The sequence below is a fragment of the Pelmatolapia mariae genome, linkage group LG6 (genome assembly GCF_036321145.2).
Source record: "Pelmatolapia mariae isolate MD_Pm_ZW linkage group LG6, Pm_UMD_F_2, whole genome shotgun sequence".
Taxonomy (NCBI): domain Eukaryota; kingdom Metazoa; phylum Chordata; class Actinopteri; order Cichliformes; family Cichlidae; genus Pelmatolapia; species Pelmatolapia mariae.
In genome coordinates, this window is record NC_086232.1 from 40,499,518 (window position 1) to 40,522,090 (window position 22,573).

The 22,573-nt window shown below is 39.7% G+C and overlaps 1 protein-coding gene across 5 annotated transcripts in view; it reads left to right on the plus strand.

The window, feature by feature from the left end:
* The first annotated feature begins 5,954 nt into the window (after positions 1-5,954).
* rptor (regulatory associated protein of MTOR, complex 1) overlaps positions 5,955-22,573 on the plus strand; it is a 191,555-nt gene continuing 174,936 nt past the window's right edge. For 3 of the 5 annotated variants that reach the window (XM_063476950.1, XM_063476949.1, XM_063476951.1), the window contains exons 1-2: positions 5,955-6,382; positions 8,090-8,264. In XM_063476950.1, the coding sequence (XP_063333020.1) occupies positions 8,097-8,264 (168 nt within the window). In that variant the 5' untranslated portion in view covers positions 5,955-6,382; positions 8,090-8,096. Of the gene's footprint in view, positions 6,383-8,086; positions 8,265-22,573 lie in introns of all 5 variants that reach the window. The other 2 variants (XM_063476952.1, XM_063476947.1) reach the window with 2 other exon arrangements.

Below are 22,573 nucleotides of genomic sequence, written 5' to 3' on the forward strand. Positions count from 1 at the left end.
AGGCAATCGAGGCAGTCAGGAAACTACTACAGGAAGACAGCTCCTCAAACCACCTTCACCCCTGTTTAGGTTTGCACCCTGTTGGACCTCTGCCTTACCGCCCCATATTTCAGATACAATGAGGGTGTCTACTGGTAAAAACATGCATGTGCCATGGGCTACTGATTGTCACCAACACAGCCAACCTTTAAGTGAAGGAAGTGGAAAGTAAAGCTCTGGGCTCTTTGATAGGGACAAGACTTGGGTTCAGATATGTCAGCTTCGCCTGGGTCAAAATCAGAACCCAAGAGGTCAAGTCCTTCACTTGATGTGTTTTTCCACCGAGTGGATAAAAACATCAAGTTCACCACAGAGGATACAAAGGAAAAGGTTACCATTTCTGGAATGTGCTGTGTTCATTTATATAGGGTGGAAGCCTCAACAATGAAGTTTACCTGAAATCCACACACAGAGACTAATGCCAGCTCTTTCACTCCCAGCACCCAGTGGAACACAAGCAATTAAAGAAATGTCAGATAACAACCAGGGAGAAAAAGACCAACAGACAAAACAACATTGCAGATTTGTTAGAGAAACTCAGAAGAATTTTCTCCAAGCATGACATTTCAGTGCACTTCAAACCCAGCAACACCCTCAGACAAAAACTGTTTCATCCCAAGGACAAAGCATCCAAACAAAAGCTCAACAAGCTCGAATACGGTGCTCAGACCTCTAAACAGGAGACACCAAACATCCAGTCCACAAAAATATGGCACAACACAGATGAGCAGGACAAGACTCGGCTGTACATCTGCACTAAAGGGCAAAGGTCACTCTTTTGATGATGCCAAAGTTCACATTTTGGGCCGAGAAGGAAGTCTGTTGGAGAGAGGAGTAAAAGAGGCCATCTATGCTCGCTGTGAACGACTATCGTTGAGCAGAAATGTGGGCTTACGACACCAGCTACCTACAACACAGTCAGGGAGCCCCAGACATTTCAACCCCCATTCACAGCTTGTGTCACGTAACCTCATTAGCTCATATAATGCTGGGGAGGAGCAATGTCTCACAGTGGTTTCACCTGTCAGGCCCAGTGATGGTAATAACCGCCTTTTTTACACCTCAGCTCGCATCACAACTCACATGATGAATAGGGGTGTAACAACCCTTAGAATCACCTCCAAAGTAGATAGGCCCCCACTAAGGGTTTATTATTTAGGACTTTCCACCAGTTGTTATAGAACAGAAGATCCATCTTTGATGAAAACCTAAATAAGTCCAGCTGCCTTTTTTCTGAGGTCTCGAAATCACCTGGATAACCAAGAACTTACACACAGAACTAATCTCTAAGTTAAACTAATATTTCAAAGGCACACTGCAGGGAAGCTTATTGATACCAGTAATTAAATATTAAGGAAAATGATTGAAAAACATGACTTTACAGCATTGATCAACAATTTCTTACAAATAACCAAACATTTACTTTTCATCCATCATATCTTGACTGTGACATCAATAACTCAGCAACTTGTGTAAAAACTGGAACTTTGAATTATTCTCCTGAGCCGAGTTATTATTTATGTGAATTTTCACAGATGACTTAATTTTTTCAACTATGATTCTGAGACCAAATTAATGACAAATAACAGAACTAACAAAGGTAACAGATTTTAACAAGTGCCGATTCACATTACATGAGATGTGGCATTTTTATGCTTAAATTGCCTTCAATTTAGAAGACTGTGTAATCAGAAGTTTAATGCAAATGTTCAGAAAGTGTCAGTCATCATAAAATGCTGCAATAAATGGGCAACTTGCAGTATTCAATGGGAGACAACATTGCTCTATTGAAATTAATGCAATTATGAAAGTATGTGGTATGTGGATTGTACTATGTAGAAGAATGCTAACACAAGCATTGAATTGCTCTGCCTCCTATTCTACTTTTAAGTATCCTAGGAACCAAAAGTAAGCCTGCAGTCTGAGAGCGAAGTGCTCTAATGGGGTGATACAGTACTATGAGGTCTTTAAAGATGTGGCCAGATTATTCAAGACCTTATATGTGAGGAGAAGGATTTTAAAGTGGATTCTGGATTTAACAGGGAGCTGATGAAGAGAAGCCAATATGGTAGAAATATGCTCTCTCTCTCTCTCTGGTCCCTGTTAGGACTCTCACTGCAGCATTTTGGATCAACTGGACTTTGAAGGCTTTTAGGAAAACCTAATAATTATGAATTGCAATAGTCGAGCCTAGAAATAATAAATACATGAACTAATTTTTCAGCATCACTCTGAGACTGTTTCTAATTTTAGAGATATAAGCATTGAAGAACATATCCTGGTCGAAAATGTGTGGCCAGCATCTGGTTAGACACCATGTTATGGATATGTAGCTTATGTATGACCACCAGTTTGCTATACTGGTTTAAAAAGCACAGCTAAAGCCAGTCTAAATGGCTGGGTTTGGGCACATTTATGACTTACATATAACACAACACTCCTATAATCTCACTGAGGGGTGATGTGCACATTTTCAGGTTAAATAAATCTCTGATTTACAAGCATCTTCTTGATTTTGCTTCAGATTTTTGGTCTGGTTCATTCTTTCTGCTTTAATTATTCTTGAAATGCATCTCAAACTGCACCAGATTCCCTTTGTGGCACACTGAGTTGATTGGGGATAATATGAGGCATACACATGTGCACATAAAAGTCCTGCCTGCAATCCATGCTGCTTATCGGGGTAATATCAGTACAATGAAGTCCAAAGAACTCTCTGCAGACCTGTGTGGTTAAACTGTGGTGAGGCAGAGATCAGACCAAGGGTAGAAAATCATTTCTAAAGGTTTGAGTGTTCTGGGGAGAATATGGTCTAAATATTTATGAAATGGAAGACATTTGAAACCATCTGGACCTTTCCGAGAGTTGGCTGTTGGGACAAGCTGAGTAAACAACCAAGTAGAAAGTTGACCAAGAAATCAGCCTGCCAAAAGCTCACTGTCAGTCACTTGTACAGCAGTCAGACAGAGGCAAGTTTTAGCCTCTCAGAAATTGTCAGACTGCTTTCAGAGAGTAGTTCATACTTTCCATCCAGTTTGGTAACACTTGAAAGGGAGATTGGGATAAGATATGGAAATCTATTTTTGTTTTCTGAACCTTACAGTATGTTAATGAAATCTATGCATGTAAACTTCACACAGAAAGGCTCCAGCTTTTCAGCTGGCCAGCAGTTTAAAAGCAGGAACCTTTTTGGTGTGGGATGACAGTGGGATAACCATTGCGCCACTGTGTGAGGATTCTCTCAGACATGAATCTAAGGTTAACAGGTGATTCTAAATTCCCCTCAGGTGTGAGTGTGAGTTATTGCCTTTTTTCTGTTCCTCTCCACGTTGTATCCCATGTCTTAGCTTATGACAGTGGGAATGGGCTTTGGCCACCCATGACTCAGAATTGGATGAGTGGTTAAGAAAATGGATGATATGGTTACTGGAACGCTGTAGATTTCATCAGAAATCAGATTTCATCAAATGATTCTAACTGTTTGGATGCTTGAGAAGTTCTTTTGTGGAGGTATTCAGTTCAGTTTAACCCAGATGCCATTTACTATAATGGGATAACTTTGAGTGGCATCAGTGGTTGGTGCTATTTCCTCACAGTAAGAGGGCTCTGAGACTGAGCCCTCCTAAGGATTTTATTTGTACAGAGTTTCCATGTTTTCAAACTGTGACTAAATGGGTTTTCTCCAGGTGCTCTGGTTTCCTCTCACAGTCCAAAAACATGCCCGTTAGGTTAGTTGATTATTCTAAATTGTCCAGGAGACTTGTGTGCATGTGACTGGTAATTTAAAGCACACTGGGTGATTATTAAGCAAGATAACTGCTGTATAAATGTCAGTCCATTTCAATAGTGTTGACGTCCTACTCATACAACAAGTCACTTGATTGTATAAATATTGTATGGCTTGTGGTGTAACAACTAAATTAATGTTAGCTGGCACTGATTAAAAAAATAATGCCATTTAGCAAATGTCCCCTTAAGTGACAGCAAAATATCCTGAAATAGTTTCACAATTAAAACAAATACTTTGGTGTTTAGGATGAAAGGAAGGAAGGATCCATGTCAGTGCTTTTTCCCACTATCGCTAAATAAATAAGGCCACAAACCTGTGTAAGTGTATTCTTTTTTTTTTTGTTAAACCTTTTCCCTTTAATAAGGAAAAATAAGGACATTTGGTACAAAAATAAGGACGAGATTCACCGGCGCTTGTTAAGTACACCCCTTCAACTGTTTATGAACACAAATATCTAATCAACCAATCGCATGGCAGCAATTCAATACATTTGAGCCTACTGGAAATAATTGGTGGAGCTGTGGTGAGACGTATTTAACCACGCATGGGGTACAAGTTATTTCTGTAAGCTAATAACCAAGCTGATAATATCACAACCTATTCGGGATTTTATGAAGTCATATTTTAATAGAAATTTGTTACTACAAACTACATTAAACGGGTAGTTGGGAAAAATATGTTGGGGGGGGGGAGTCCTTGTTTCCAGACCCCAGTTCTCATTTTAAAAATAACAAAGCACCTTTTCTTAAATAATGAGATTTGTTTTCTCAAATGACGTTGTAAAGCACTTTGTCAAGCTGAAGTTTTTTTTCTTTCTTTGAACTTTACTGTAAATTGAAGATGCAGAACATAAAGTTCAATACTTATAAAAAAAATACTAAGTAAAGTAAGTAAAATTTTATTTATATAGCACATTTCTAGATAGAGATCACAAAGTGCTTTACAAGATATAACAGATTAAAAAGACATAATACAAACAAAGTTAGCAAAAAGCAATTTTAAAAAGATGTGTTTTTAACTGTTTTTTAAAAGTAATCAATGAATCAGCAGATCGTAAGTCCAGAGGAAGGGTATTCCACAGTCTGGCGGCCACAGTAGCAAAAGCTCTATCACCCCTAGTTTTCAGTCTCGTATTCTGGATGACAAGTAGGCCCTGACTACTCGACCTCAGAGACCTACTAGGGGCATAGGGCTGTAAGAGTTCAATAATATATGGTGGTGCCTGTTGTTGAAGAGCCTTAAAAGTTAGAACCAGAATCTTAAAATGGACTCTAAATTCGACGGGAAGCCAATGTAACTGCATAAGCAACGGTGTTATATGTGAATATTTAGAAGCTTTCCTCAAAAGTCTTGCTGCAGCATTCTGAACGATCTGCAGACGCTCCAAAGAACCTTTGTTTAGACAAGTAAACAGGGAATTGCAATAGTCCAATCGTGAAGAGATAAAAGCATGAATAACAATCTCCAGTTCGGTATAGGATATTATAGAGCTCAATTTAGAAATATTTCTTAGATGATACTAGATACTACAATTAAATTCAAGGGAAAAAATGTCAGGAGAAGAAAGAAAACCAAAACCATAATAATTTCTTTTTCTTAATTCCAAAGCACCTTTTCCTAAACAGTAGGATTTGTCCCTCCAAAGGAAGCAGCAAAGCAAACCACCTTGCCAAGCTGAAGTAATCTGGTGACAGAGCAACATACGGGAAAAAGTCATAAAAATTATATGTAAGAAATACTAAAATTCGATTCAAGAAAAAAAACACATTGACAAAAAATGGACATTATCATTTTAAAAAAGCATTTACAAAATCGTAAATGCTCGTAAATCGTAAATGCTTTTACAAAATCGTAAATGCTTTTTGGAGGAAAAAAGGTTTTGCGTCGGTAAATGTACACTTAAGCTAAAACTGCAAGAATTACAAAGACTTCAGTTACAACCTTTTCATTAGTTACAACCTTCGTGCAAGGACAGCTCAAAGCCACTTTCTCGTGCGGGTTTCAAAGGCTTCAGGCTGACGTGAGTACGTGTGTTTATATTTTGGTGAGTGACGCCAGGAACAACAGCTGTGACGTTTCACGACAGCTTCGCCGCCCCAACAGTGCATTCTGGGTTCAACCCAAGATGGCTGCGCCCTTGCAGAAGTGCTGAAGAAGTGCCTCTTCGGAGAAATTCTCGGAATTATTTGAGATTTCCTCGAAGACCGTCGCTCGGAGCCGACTACCAGGGCCGCTGGTACGTAGAAGGAGTCCACGCGAGCCCAGTCATTGATAAGTGCGGCCGCCGTTACGTGTGGCTGTGGCAGACTGTCCGTGTGAAGATGGGCCTCGCCTGCAGCCCCTTCCCATAGCGAAGAGCCGTGGGGAGAGGAGCCGCAGATTCCCCTGCAAACACGCGCCCGTGCAGCTCGGATTTGACGGCTTTGACTTACTCTACAGGCTCTGGACGCTGCCCTACAATTTGCTGACCAGGATTGTGTGTGCGACCGTGTCTGTCATTGTCCGGAGAAGGAGAGCTTCCACAGCCCGGGCTGATAATCCCACCGCACCAAGGTCTGCATCTGCACGCTTCGCTGACACTCTCGGTGCCTTTTCTGCACATCTGATCGGTCTCCTTATCTCTGTCACGCGTGTGTGGTTTCAGAGACTCGCTTTAAAAAGGCTTTAAGTGAATATTACTGGCCTCGTTGCAGTCTGACACCTGACAGCAGCAGAGCTGTTACATTAGCCGCGCTAGTTTAGCTTAGCTAGCTGGACTGGACTGAACCTGCTGCTCGCCAGCATCCGTGCAGCCAAGTTTAACACAGCTGGGCCGTTTTAGCACGAATGCAGAGGCAATAAAGATAAAAACCCATCGACCTCCTGTCCCGTGGCTCCAGCTGTAGAGCTGAAACATCTCTACAGCTGTTGCTTTACTACAGAGTCAGGCAGCTAGCCTGTTAAAATAAAGTGGAGGAAGCCAGATGTGAGTGTGTTTGGTTTCAGTTGCTGTTGTGGGTTTCATTCAAACAGGATTCACAATAGCAGATTCACACGGCATAAAAATGACTCATAACCACAGTCCCATGACTTAAAGGGCATAAAGTGGAAAAGTCAGCAGCCAGTGTTGATAATCAGATTATTATCTGAGTGTAGAAACACCCTGCTTGGTATAGCCCATAACAACAATACAAGGAGGGATGGAGCTGTTCTTACTTTATTGGACAGTAGCAGCCTGATGATGACCAAGCCTTTGGGGGGCTTTTGGTGTACCCATTGTTTACAACTGGAGATAGATTTTTCAATCCAAGTTACAGAATGGACAGTGCAGAGGTCAGCAAACGGCAACAACGGTTTGAATGTGCTGGCCGACCCTGGTCCACACAGCGTGTGGACATTGTATGTATTCTTGTGCCTACATGGGTTTCTTCTGGGTACTCTGGCTTCTTCCCACAATGCTTGTTAAGTGTTTTTATAATTATAAATTGGCTGTGTTAGCCCTGCTTTCTAATGCCAGCTTGGATAAGCCCTCACCAATCCTGTATAGGAAGCATTTAAGAGGACGGATCTTTATCAGATGATGGGTGATCCATATTGACAAAGCAGACTTTGGCCCAAAAGAAATGGCTTGTATCTGTGATGGTAGCATAGTCAAGAGGGACAAACATGTCCGAGAACGTAAAAACAGGGACGGCTGCCTCTCAGGTCACGTCTTCATCCTGTAGAACTTCAACAGCTGCACAAAGAGACATGTGGATCGAAGTCATTATTGTTAATTTTTTATATTAGAGCTAAGGTAATATAATCAAACGTCTTATTTTTATTACTGAAAAAGGAAGCAGAAGTTCTCTTACATGTTGTTTAAACACTGAAGACGTTTGAATGAATAAATTCATTTAAATCTGGGTCTAAGTCTCGAGCTCTCTGAACAGGCCTACTGCAGTTATCTGACAGTGCGCTTTTATTGCTGTTTAAATTTTCCTATGAATATCTCAGTAGGTAACCAAAAATGTATTTAGGGATGCTTACATCTGTTGTGTATATATTCTGTTTTTACTTTCTTTCTTTATTATTTATCATCCATTACTTAATAAAATAGCTGCACAGAATGTTTTGATTAGCAAATTTAGCACATTTGGCTGCATCTGGACTGGACATGTCTCCAAATTATGTTTTAAGATTTTTATTTATTTATTTATTTTTGAGACTAATGTCAATATCGACTATATGCAGCAATTAAATGGCAAACCAGTGACATTAACATGAGTGCTCTCCCAGCAGGGCCCTGATGAAAATGGACTCAGACTTGCTTCATTCACCGGCCGTGGGCCTCGCTGAGGAAGAGGAGGCCGATATGAATGACTGGAAACTTCCCTTGGCCTTCATGAAGAAGAGGCACTCAGAGAAGATTGAGGGCTCCAAGGCCCTGGCGCAGAGCTGGCGGATGAAGGACAGGGTAATTTTTCTTCTCATCCATGTACAGGAGTAATTCAAGAGCCTGAGGATGTTTCCTGTGTGAGCTCTGCTTTGAGGTCACAGAGGCTGTTTTTCCTTTTATCTCAGCTCATAGAGACTTGTATAGCATGCTCATATATCTGATGGGACTGTTAGTTTTAAGCTGGAACCAATAAAACAGGAAATCTAAGATTGTTGATTTAATTTAATGAGTTTTGATGCTTTAGATATAGCTTTAGAAAGACTGTTATTTTTAAAAGATAAATATTATAGTATGCTTTCCCCCCCTCTAATCAGCAGTTCCCACAAAAAGATCAAACTCTGATACCATCTTTCATGTAACGTATTGATTGAGCATTAATTTTTATCCGAGAAGGATTTCTTGTGGTTTGTAACTACAGCAGAAAATTCCTGCTTTATAGGACAGGGTGGGTCAAATGGTTATCCACGGGGCCAGTTCTCAAAAATTCAACTCATTAAAAAGACAAATCAAACTCCTTGATGCTACACGCTGTGCTTCAAGAGCTTATCAGTCTTTAAACAGCAGCAAATCACTGGCTACCCTCGTCTTTATTACAGTGCCAATTCATTTCATTCTGCTTGATTACCAGCTACCAATGCTACGCTTTCAGGGGGAACCTCAAAGGGTTTCCCACATGAATGGTCACCGTGTGTTTCAGCTCCCATAAAGCTGCTGTTTGATCCACTGCAGTGCTACCAACCTGATTATTTTATTGCCTCACGGCTACAGAGCACTGCCATTATAATGATGGCAAGTGTCACTTAGTTGTACATAACCCTCAGAAACTCTGCACCGATTGTAGAAATTCACCCAGATGAAAATTTAAAACTTCGCTGCTGTTAGGACATGAGTTGAATTACTCCGCAGTGCCCGCTGAGGTGTCAAGCTGCAGGGAAATGAAGGCATCATTAAATGTGGAGCTGCTATTGATTTAAAAGAGGTAATATGGGCTAGCTGAAATGGACATTTCTATCAGGAAGTCATGCTAAATCAACCGTGTTAAATCTTTCATTGCTCAGAGCATTTTCAGGCCCTCCATCCTCATTTGTAAACTTGTAAGAAGAATGTGTCCTTTCACATGTCTGGGCTACGAGAGCTTTATTTGTGTGTCTTATGCAGAAAAGAATTTAGCTTTGAATTTGACTCTAGCCTGGGGATTGGGGAACTCAGAATGCATTTGAATGGTTTTTTATTTTCTGAAAAACATGATTAAGATATCAATGTCGATTGTACGCAGTATGTGAAAGGTCACTTTGAAGTCATCTACTGGTTCGTAGATTGGTTGTCCATCTGTCCATTTTTGTTTCCTTTTGAGCAAGAAGGGACTGTATGTAAATGAGACAGCGAGTGCTAAGTTGCTGGCTCAGCCTAGATACACAGATACCTGCTAATTAGTTCTAAATCATCACTTCTAGAAGAACTACTATTTAATCAACTGAAGTGGAACAGCAGATTGCTTGGAAGCTTTGTACCACATGGAATCCCATGCTATTTGTCAGATAATTTCATTAAACATACTCTGAGCACAACGGCACAGTTATGATTGAGAGGTCAGTGACTCTGGTTAGGTGAGGTGAATCCTAGCAGATGCTGGCTGGTGACCTGCTGAAAAAACTCTTGTAATTGTCTCCATGTAGGTTGTAACAATTTTGTAGCAAATTTTATAACTTGGTACTGAACCATGTATTTAATGCTGTAAAGTTGTGTTAATATGGGAGTCTAGGCAGATTGGCTCACTTTTGGACCAGGCCTCAAGTGGCCATTAGTAGAACTGCAGTTTCTGGCAGTTGGCTTCAGGTCAGTGAAGGTGAAGCATAGCAGGCAGCTATCAACTACACCCGCCTGTGTCGGCACTCGCAGAGCACACGCAAAGCACACGCAAAACTGAAATTTGTGTGTGTCAGAAATCGTAACCTTGTCAGAAGTGACATGAACATGAATGCTAACATTTTAAAAGGCAGCAGAAACAGCAAATCCTCTGCTGTGGACACATTGGTGAGAAAACGTGGTGTTGAATACACCACCATTTCCATTATAATAAAAATAAATAAATAAATGAAAGGTCCAGTGCAGTGAGAGCAGACGGACACCTAACTTTAAGTCCTAAGGGATAAAAGTTTTGCAGGAGAGAATCTGTGGAAACTGATTCGCTCTTGGAGCCAGCCTCAAGTGGCCAACAGATGAACTGTAGTTGTTGGCACTTGAACTTCCTTTTACAGCCTGGGATGTTGCTGATTGCTGCTAGTGTACATTAGCTAGTTTTGTTTAATTCTGTTTATTTTTCTGAACTTGGAGCAGAAACATAAAGGACACAGATGAGGCTGTAGTGCTTCTTAGGTTCATTTTACCAGTGAGTTTTGCATTCGTCAGAATTTTTATCTAGTTGATTGATGATGATGATGATGTTGGAGTTCTGATAATGTGGAGTGTTTTAGTAGAAACCCTTTAATGACATGAAGGTTTAGACCTGCAGCTTCACATACTTTTGCCTCTGGTAGTTGAGACCACATGTAGTGCTTTGGCTGATTTAAGGTGATGGACAGTATCGATAGGAGTTTGCTTAGAGAACAAGTTGGTCAGCAAAAAGTTAAGGCTGGCAACAGAGGAATGCCGTGAGAAGGCTTTTAAAAGAAACTCTTTCTGCACTTTGGGGAAGAAAGTTCATGATTTAGTTCAATTTTAATAACATTGTGTTAAATGTCTGGGCATTTTACATCTTAAAATCAAGACCAAAGCATATTATAGAGAAGAAAAAGGCAAATGACTCTAACAGAGGTCAGTCAGAGGTCGTGTTCTGTGAGACACATTGAGTTGACTCGGTATGGTGACAGGTAAACTGCACTATTACTAGGCTTATTGGTTCAAATTGTGTGTTTAGTCCGCTGTTGGGTCAGTGACAGCTATTGAGTCATCTGTGTGTTTGCGGTCATCTGCAGCCACTCGGAGCAAAGCAGGAGTGTGTGTACAGCTGCTGAACCTACCAAGTAAAATAACGATAACAGCTATCAGATATCCTGTAAGAACACTTGTACAGTACAGGGCAAAGTCAGGTGACGAGCAGCGTACTTTAACTAATAAAGCACCATGGAATTTCTGATTAGAAAGCATGTCGTGTTTGGGTAGTCATGTTGATTGCAGTTAGGTAGTAGTTAGGTTGGTGGAAGGATCACATTTCTTTTATTGAGCTGTCAGACCTGAAGTCGAGCATTTAGTCTGACCGAGCGTTAATGAGCGAGATTAGGTTTGCAGTGATTTTTTTTTTCTTTTTTTTTTCAGGGGTTTGATTGACTCCCATCGATAAACTGAAAAACCTAAACTAGTGCTGTCAGCACTTTCATATCTATTTTTGTCCCTCCCCTCCCCCACAGTGAACAGAGAGCATGAAACCTTTATCTTGATGGCACAAAAACCTGAACATCCACCTGTAGAGATAATGGATTGCAGTGCAGGGCGTTATTGATTCTCAGGATGTACACTTATTTTTAGCCCAATAGTTTCCAAACATCAGCTGACACTGACCATTTTAACAGATGTCCAGAATGAGAAGAGGAAAAACAGTCACACTTGGTATGACGTATTAAGGATCAGCATTTTAAACAAAATAGTGCTTCATATTTGCTGACTGCGTTTTGACTTCATTAGCTTTCAAGTGACTGAATAGTTGTGGTAGACTTGTTACGCTAGCTTTAGCTTGCAGTGTCTGTACTCATTTATTTTTGAGAACCTTCTAAAGGCTCGAGCCATCTTTGGCTTTGCGTGGAGTTTTTGTGTTCTTGGGCTTTTTTTCTTGTTTCATACTACCACAGTCTTCAGGAAGTTAAAGGACTATTCAGATATTCTAAAATCATTAGCAGCTGGCTCCATTTTGGATTCACATACAATTCTCTAGTTTATTAAGTTGCACTGTTAATCAATTAATTGACTTTTTTTTATTAGTAAAGACCACAAAATATTCCCAGTACCTCTGGGGTTTTCAAAGTGTGCAGAGCCACAGAAGATGGGATGATTACCATCAGGTGAAAAATATTAAGTGGGGGGTGATTTTAAAAACAGAATGATGATGCTGCTGTGCTAACCTTTAAAAAGTTCTCCTTGAATTTTCTCAAATTGGTTGGATTACAGAGTACACACTTTTTTTGTTTTTGAAGTGGAGAGCCACTGAGTTTGATTGCAAGCTAAATGACACAGTGGCTAAATATTTATTCTGGAACATCTGAATCTTTGATATTATTACTGAGTTAGTCATTTGCTTTGGTAAATTTTGTTGTTGATTGGCAATTCTTTTACTCCAGGTTTTCTTCAAAAACTTCCTTTCCTTAAATTCTCTCTTCCTTAAACACCTCGTGTCATGATGCTGCCACCACTACATTGCAGGGATTTGACAGTTCATGAGCTTTGCCCCGCACAAGCTGCCTACCGTCCTTCCCAAAGAGACTAAATTTTCTTTTGCATTTATATTAAAACATGTAACGGCATCAGGGCTTTAAATATTGTTTTGAATGATAGATAAACTGTCTCAAAGCAGCAAAGCTGTCATGCATGCACAGGAACTTTTCCCTTCCTACCTGTCATGCTTCACAATCCCTTGTTGAGCTGTAAGCGGTTTGACGTTAGACTGGTTGATGCAAACTTGTCCTCTTATAGTGTAACAGTTTTCTTCGTAAACCCTGACGAAACCCTGTCCCGACTCGATAGCCTGTCTGTCACAGAAATGGCCTCATTGTGCTTGTTTTTAGGACAGGTTCAGCTTGAGCATGAAGGCAGATCAGCATTAATTTTACAGCTAAACAGGATATGTACAGCATCATCAGCGGGTGGGTGAGAAGTTCATATTGACCCCTTTACACATCATTCTGTATACAGTGTTTAACAAACTTATTAGACCACCTGTCATAAAAAGAAGACAACAAATATTTTAGAAATCTGTCAAAAACTTGTTTAGAATCTAAAAAATATGGAAAATACATTTATACACCCAATTTGAGCCATCAGACTGGACTTTACAGAAGTCGCATTAGACGCATTAGTAGAAAAAACACTTAATTTGATCCTATCTTGCCTGTCAGTTTCTGCATAAAGATTAAAAGGCCAAACCTTCCAGTGTTAAAAATAAAAATTAAAAATATTGAACTTTATTTTGCTCATAATGCAATACACTGTTAGCACAGTGTAGGGGGGTAGTTTGATTTTGTACTTGTGCATTTTTATTTTCCCTTGTGTTTTTTATTACTGCTGATCAAAAGACAAAAGCAAAGCTACACCAGCTGGAAAAAGCTGGTTTCCCTGTCTTTCATGTAATTTTCACATCTTATATCAACCCCAGAATGTGACTCGTCCTTGGGACATGTCTGTGGACATCGGATTTTGGAGATACAAGTGAAGTGTGGCTTCATTTTTCACTGATTTTCCTCCATGATGGTGTGTGACAGCGTTTTAAAATTGTCAGCAACGACTTTTTTTGTTACTTTGTTATAGTGACAAAAAATTGTTGTTGTAACATTTAGTCAAAGCAGAAAATTGAATTGTTGTAGCAACTTTTCCCCAAAAAAAATAAAGGCCTGAGGGTTTGTTTTCTTTTCCCCGTCTGAGATTTTAATGGACTTGTCAGGCAGTTAAGCGACCTTTTTGTTTTGGATTTACACATGGCTCAAGGCAATCTTTTCCTTTTTTCAGGACTCTGATCACCAAATTAAATATATGTTTTCTAGGAATTCATTATTATATGGCAGTGAGTATGGGAGTAATGCTTGGTTTTTATAGCTTAGTGGTTTGTATTGGTTGGTAAATGACCTATAACACACGTTTCTCTGGCTATTGGTCACACACATAAGATTCAATTAAATATGTCTCCTTTCTTTCCCTGCTGGTTTCCAGACATGGTGTGTTTTTCAGCTTAACGATAATGAAATCAATAAGTCATCAATATCCGAGCTCATAACAATAATAATAATGTGGAAACGAGACAGGTGGGCTGTGCTGGTTTTACTTCTGCTTCATTAGTTGAATTCAGTCAATGCGTGCAGTTCATTAGGGAGCATATAGACTTTTAGCTACCGAGCCATGAAAACATAATGTATTTGCAAGGTGCTAAAAAGAATTGCACGCTACTGATTTTATGTTGATTAAAACAGCAACTTCGCTTAAATATCTGCAAATTCCATTAAACCACTAGCTCCAAATTAAATACCAGTTGGTTCACAACGTCCCGATGTGTCAGGAGCAGAATATTAACGCCGTCAGGAAAGAACAGAAGTTGTTTTGTTTTTTTTTGATGAGGTTATATTTCGACACACTTTTTTTTTTTTTGACACTTCCAAGAAATTCAAAAACAGTATTGCATTGATATGAGTTCGTCTCCATTCCACCATCGTGTATTTCCTCTTTATGTCAGTGTAATTAGTGCAGAGATAATGGTGATGTTTTCATTGGCCATGAAGACTGATGAACTGTATCAGTCATTCTCTTGTGGTTGAGATGGATGTAGAGGGTTTGCCAAGTAAACGGTGTGATGTGGGATATTGTCTTGGCTTTCTGTCTGGTAGGAAATGGCATTAGCCTTGTTCAACAGAAGTAAGGCCAAAATACCAAATAAGTTTATTAAACTATGCCAAAATGTGTTTGACCCGCTACATCATAGGTACAACTGCAAGCCTTTCTAAAAACCTTTTTTAGTGCTCTGAGTGCTGAAGTAGAGTAGAAAAGCGCTACATAAGCACCAGATCACTTTTTACACATAAATGCAGCTATCCGGTCTTTAAGTGATGACGTGATGAATCCTGCTTCCGGGTCCAAACTACTCTGCGTTTAATAAGGCTGTTGCGTTTTTAACTTGTTTTAATGCTTTGTATCTTGTTCTATTTAATCTAAACTCAGTGATCCCACAGTGTTTGTTTGACTTTAGGACCTGCAGCGGAGTTTGTTTTTTCCCCTACATATTTCCAGCTATTTCTTTAGCTTCTATTTTTCAACCTGTCTCAAAGTGCAAATAAAACATGACAAGACACACAGGTGTAATTGGAGCCGGCCATTTACAACATTAGCATAGGGTACTATACAGGGTGGACCTTGGGCAGGTTGTCGGTATGTCAGAGGGCGACTTGGTGATTGTTTAAATGGTCCGACTTTGTCCTAACGGGCAACTTAACTGTTCCAATCTCATACGTTCACTATTTGACCGTAATCTCTGTAAATAGATGTCTCCATATGAATATGTAGTCCCAATTCTATTGACCAATCATGTTTGCCCCTGTACTGGTTGCATTGACATTTGTCATGTAGGTGAAAAATGTCTAACAACACACCACCAACCAAAAATGTTATAAAATGGCAAATTGTGTGAGGTAAATGTCATCATCCAATGTTTATTGTGAAAGTCAATGCGAAATTTTTTGTTACTGTTAGGAAAACAACTCCGTAATTTACATTATAACTAGCATCTACACATGTGATGTTCTTCAAGCTGTGTAAAAGAGATGACGGCTCGGTTATCGGGTCTCCAACTGTCTGTGTCTGCAACAGAGTAGAATCGAGGCCTCGGTCTCTCTATTTGGTTCTATTCACTCGGTGTGAAACCTAACCTTGTTTAGATGATCACAAAGCTGATATACTGGCGGGAATGGAAGAAATGTGCACATGAAGCCAACACTGTTGCCTCACAGCAGGAACGTCCTGTTTTTGAATCTACCAACTGGCCGTGTGGAGTTTGCATGTTCTCCCTGTGTCTCTGTGAGTTCCCTGCAGGTACCGGCTTCTTCTCACAGTCCAGAGACACGCAGTTAGTGGGATTAGGTTAATTGGTGATTCTAACTTGGCCGTAGGTGTGAATGGTTGTCTCTCTGTGTTAGCCCTGTGAAAAACTCGCAATCTGTCCAGCGTGTACCCTGCCTCTTGTCCTCTGGCAGCTGGAATAGGCTCCAACCCCCCCTGTGACACTGAATTGGATAAGTGGAAGAAAATGGATGGATGGCAGATGAAGCTCTTCCTCAATAGCTCTCAGTAGCTCGCTCTCTTTTGAGTTTTTATGGCAGCTATGCTAGTTTCTCCTGGTCCTATACTGTCTTATCCTTTCCAAAAACTGCTGCCGTCTGGGCCCCAGTCAAGTCATTCAGTGACAGTGAGGGGAAATAAAATGACAACTTCTAAAGAGTTTTTAGATGCTTTTCTATTATCTCTCACTGTTCAGCATTGTTGACATCTGCTTGCCATTTTTGGAGTTAGTGGGAACATGCCAAGCGATGGCACTTTCTAGATGTTATTGCCAGAGGTGCACCTTTCGGACAAAATCCATTTTGTCTGTGCTGGTGAGTAGGTTTTCATTTTGTCCTTGCATTTATGTGTTCAGTTCATTCATATGCTGAAATATATCTAGCATGTGTGCCGGCCTTTGCACACCACTCATCATTTGAAACAGCTTTGCATCATCGCACCTCTCATCAGTCAAAAACGCTGTTGGTTCCTCCTGCAGCTCAAACACAGGTCGGTACTTTGCTCCGCCACAGCCAGTTCTTAAGGAGCAACAAGTGTGCACATCATCAAACACAGACACTAGGTCTGCTGGTGAAGTCTCGCCTCGTGGGGCAAGATCCAGCACTGCACATCTGGATCTCTTTCTCTCTGCTAACGAAGCCTTTGCTATGTCGTCCATGACTGCTCATACAGGCGTTCTCCATGTTCAAGACATTCTGATAAGATCTGATATTTTTGCTGTCTTCTTTTTTCTGGCAATGCCTTCCAAAATAGTAGTATTAATGTCTCTGCCACAGAGTGTGGCTTTTTTTGTTTTTGAGATTTGGCTTCGAATTCGCTACTAAGTAGCTAGCTTTTAGAGCTCTGGGAGACCTTTTCTCATTAAAGTTACCTGTTTCTTAGTGTGTTCTTTGAAGTCGAAGAAAATAGTCCTCGTTTTTGTTTTGAAGTAGCAGATGTTTAGCTTAAAGATTGCATTTAAGCTTTTCTCCGCACACTAAGCATAACAGAGCTGGTGCAGCTGGATCTCCAGTGAAAGGAAACCCAGACAAACAACGCTCGCTGGATTGCCTCGAGCTCACAGTTTTTACTTTGATTGGACCACCACTCATGCCAGACACTTCACCTGTATTATCATTTTGTCCAGGGCCCAGTTGGGAGTCTTCATTTTTTCTTTTTCAAAAATGTATCCATTGTTGTTATGTCTTATCACAGTCTGTTGTCTTAACTCAACAAGTTCATTATTGCGCTACATGCTGCTTCACACGAACATGAAAGAGTATTTTATTATTCTGCCAGTCACTGCATCAAAGACACAGATGCTCAACAATGGCAGATTATTTGCAGTAATTAAATAATCATTTTATAGACTAATTAAGTGACGTGAAATAATTTCCCATGGCACACCTGACGATCTCTCATGGTGCCGCAGTTAAAAAGCACAGGCTTAGATAACAAAGAATTAACCTTTTTTATAGGCTGTATAAGTTATTGTGCGTTTATAAAATAGTTAACTTTTTCACTAATGATGGTGACGATGATAATAGAGGTAGCGGTGCAGTTTACCATTAGCTTACTATTAGCTTGTAGAGTCAGGCAAGCATCCACTGGTGGTTCACCTGTTAGGAGCTCTCCTACATCTGCAAAAAGGCCTTGATGTGTTTAAAGACTGTTGTATAGAGATGAATGTAATTTTGTAGAGATGAAGCCACCCGTGAGTAACTTTAGAATCACGATGGAAATATTGGGCAGCTGAGTGGCGTGATTACCCACTATAGTTTCTTTTGTGTTGTGCTTTATTGTAGTCTACAATGAAAATGCAGCTGTGGAAAACTATAAAACTTCACTGAACAACACATAGTCTTTGTCTGCCTCTACCAGCCATGTATGGGTCCATTTCCTTTTTGTCTTCTTGCTTCCTGTTTACAGTAATTCATAACATGGTAAACACTCTTTCCTCCTTTTTAATGTACCTGCCACATTTGCAACTTTTTGATCTCCAAAATGTAGTCTTTATATTTAAAAAGCAGATCAATGTGTAGTGATGTTTGGCCTTTTTCTGGATTTTAAGATTAAGCGTCCAATATCTGACCTGTTGCTGCTATGGCACACGATCAATGCACTCCACCATCTTAATAACCTTAATTTATGGCGGGCCTAACAAATGGATTAATCAGGGTCCATTGATCGACATAGCAGGTGGTGCTCGGGGCTGTATGGGAGTCTTAAAGGGTCTGGATAGAAATGGCAGGAAAATCCCCCGGAGTCACGTGTAGTTAATGAGAGCAGGACAGCAAACACTTATATCTACAGAGCTGAAACAGGAAGACATGAACACACACTGAGCTGCACGTACATACTTTATCTCCCTCCCACTCCCTCTTCTGTTTCACCCATTTTTTTTTTTAAATTTTATCCCACTAAAAGAGCAGACTGTGCAAAGGAAAGAATTAACTACTTAATTCTTCTCTCACTTCTCCATGATATTATCGGAAATCCATGAGGGCCAGTATGCCTTTATTATCTAATTTTGGTTGAGTTTTTCACTCAGATTAGTGCTAACAAGCAAATTAACAGCCCACTGCCACCTATCTGATGATAAACGAACCACTTGTTCAGGGTCAAAAGGTTATTATTTTTCTTTTTTCACAGTCGGAGAGGCTCTGCAAATCCTTGCTCTCTTTGAACCTTAGTCAGCCTGAACTCTTCTTGTTTTACTATAAAGAATATATATACTCTCTCACATGCCACGTGCCACATACCCATGTGTGTGTATGTGTATGTGTATATGTATATACTGAAGCACCTAATAATTCCTTATTATTACTTCTAGACAAATAAGACCTTTGAAATATAGTCCAGATCAAAGTTTAACAGACACTCAAGTTTGTGTTTGTACACAGTTTGCATCCAACACAACAGTTTAAAATCAATGATTATTGATGATTCATTCCTTCACAAGTAAACATGTTAGAGAAGCACGGCCTGGTTTAATCACCAACAAGATTGTTTATTGAAGTTCATTTAAGAACATTATTACTATGTGGAGTACAAACTCTGAAAATACTTTACCTCATTTTTTGATCCATATGAATTTGTGCGATGTTTACTGAATAAAGGTCATTCTTAAATGCAAATCTAGCTCCCAATATATGATCACCTGTCAGTCGATGACAGTTGATAATCCACTGATGGAGCTCAGGAGATGAGCACACATTAAAAACAATAAAACAGACAAACAAACAAAATGAATAAATGCCTATTTATATAGTTTGTTGTGTTCTATATCTTTGTGTGTAATGTCTTTGACTGTAAATAAAAGACTATGTGGGGACAAATTACCAGCTAATGCTAAGAAGCATCCACAGATTATGTTTAGATCTCACAGACAAGGATAACTGCTTATTAGTGATTATTACCAGACATTTCTATATATATATTTTTTTTACACAGCAAACAGTATTATTTGTCAGATAACTAAAAATATTTCAGTTGAGTAACTAAACGCCCAACAGCTACGTCTTTCACTCAAAGAGGCCATGACCTGCTATAATGGCCTTAATGCAACTCGACTTACTTGTTTCAAAGGCGTTGATTGGCAGTATTTTTGCTTGTTATATTTTAATTTTTACTTTTTTTGGTACCAGTCTGTTAATATATCTGCTGTAAAGTTGACATTTTTCTGTGAGCATTGACTTTTTTTCCTTTTGAGCCTTTGAAGGAACTGCAAATTCTGCACTTTCATGTTTGCTCTGTTTGTCCCCGAGGTCTCCATTCAGCAAATAACCAACATTAAGGGAATGAGGACACCTCTATATTTCACAGTTTAAAATAAGTTACTTTTACTTTATTTATGGCAGTAGTAATTACACATCACTATAGCAAAAAGGCCAAAGCCCCACCACCACTACCCCAAGGCTAGGAACTCATTTACACAAGCCACATGAAGATTTACACCATTATATCTGATGGCCAACCAGTAATTTCCAAATTGATGAAGGAGTACTGGTCTTTGTTTTCACTGTGCATTGGATAATAAGTGGAATAAACAAGCAGATAAATCAGTAGAAATAATTTGGTGCACATCTGTGTACTGTCACACTCAAATGCCATGTTGTATCGCAGTGTTGAGCTGGAACAGAAAGAAATGCTGTCCCTCATTCATCTCCATTATTCTCATGCAAATTTGTATTGAATGGATTATAAATTATCTGCGTGGGAAGCTGAATGGAAACAAATAATTTCATCAGGGCTGTTTACACTATGATCTTAATTATATGCATTTTTGCAGTTTTCCTTAACTGACAAGTCTGATGCTTTTCTTTGGCATTTGTTAGTTGGTGATGTAAAAAAAAAAAAAAAAAGAAGGAAAGAAAGAAGGAAAAAAAATGACCTTAAAATTTTCTCAGCAGTTTTCTTTGACATTTTACCTGCTATAACAGAAACATCTTTTTACCTCTCTCTGGACTTTGGATTAATATGTCTCTAAAGTGTGCTGCCATTTCAGCTGTTGTATTTTAAAAAGGGCAAATCTGATCTGGGTCTTCCCAGTTGAGCTGGCATCTTTGTGGTGTGTTTTATGTCTTTTCCCAGGCTGTTGTTGTAGGTGTTTTGCAGGACTGACAGAGAATACCTACACTTGCTGCACATTAGCTGATAAATCACCTTGTTTTGGCAGTCGGACTCCAGCCGCTTTTAGTTGTCTGTATTTATTCAAATGGCAGATGCACTTGTGTATCACATAAGGAGATCAGTTTTTTGTTGTGCTAACAGAGTAAAATTACTCCCAGCAGAAGAAATAACTGCATGCTACTTATCTTTAAGTGATTTAGATGAAAAGATATGAAGGTTTGGACAAGATAATCGGAAACCCGACATAATAAATGTATAGCTTTCCAAATGCCCGAGTTTTCATTGACTTTTCTGCAATTTGAGTCCTGAGCTGTGTGTCAGGGGACATTACACTTGAAGGAAAGCCACCATCCTTCTTTGAAAGATGAAGGACGTAAAAAATCTTTATAGAGTGCATCCCAAGAAACCACACCATGGTCTAGATGTGGTGACAAGGGAGGTAATGGAATACTTTAAGCCCCTTTGATGAGATATCATTGGATTTAAAGATGCATTTATAAATGCACACAAGAACTTTTCAGCTTTGGACTCTCCAAGTACTTTAATTTGCCAAGTACTCACTAGCACCACTACAGTACAGTGACGTTGGAGTACCTTTAATCATGCGTGTAGCTCATTTTTTTTGGAGAAGCAGCTGAACGATATCAGTGAGTGCCACAGTCGAAACCTGGCCAACAAGCCTGCTGGACGGGAAAAGCCAAGCTGGAAATAAATGGTCTGTGAACAAGCTACAAGTGACTGTCAAAGTAAGATCAAGGAGATTGTTTGTCTCTAATATCTGGCTTGCCTGCATAAGTGAAGTCTAAAAGCTGAGCTGCATTCATGTAAAGAGACAAACTTGATTTTTTTTGTTGTTAATTTCATTGATTTGACCTCATTAGGTTTAAATCCTTCCAGTCTTATTTTCAGTGTCAGGGAATGTCACACCACTGTGAGCAATGCAATGTCTGTAATGGAGCTGTCATCTTAGTTTAGTTCTGCACAGCAACTGGATGACTACTGTGTGAATACTGTTGTGTAGCCAAGCAGAAAACTTCTATATCACTTCCCATTTGTGGGACCTAGTGTGGGTTGAGGACATCGGGTAAAAATGAGTGAAGTGAAGCGAAACGGAGCTCATCTGTGTGTAAGGAGGAGCGTACCTGTTGAGCTTGTCCTGCTGAGTCCCACTATCACAACAGTGTTTTGTTCTGCCAGTGGGAACGCACAGGGCACCTTAATTACTTTCACAACAGCTCTCTTAACCCTGCTCGGTTATGTACAGACAGAGATGGTATCTTATCACTTGCTGTCAAAGGTGACTTAGAAATATCGCGCTGACCCTACATGGTGTTGTACGTGAGCACGCAGTCCCTCAGTAATGCCATTCAGTGCACATAAACAAGTGTCCCACTGCCTAAGCTGAGGAAAATCAACACGAATGACTTTTACCGTAGGGCATCCCATTTGTTCGAGGTCTGAATGTGGAGACACAGTACATAAAATCTGTCATGTCACTGCATATCTGTCCAAACCAAGGAAATTATAGGATTTCGATTGCAGGCCATGCTTCACATGAACCAGTAACAAACGAGAAAATCCCTTTCAGACCCACGCCAAAAAGGGTCGTAAAAAGGAAAGGAAAAAGGAAAAAATAACTTGCACAAAGCTGGGCTGAGGTTTTAACCCTCTTATTGCACCACAAAGAATGT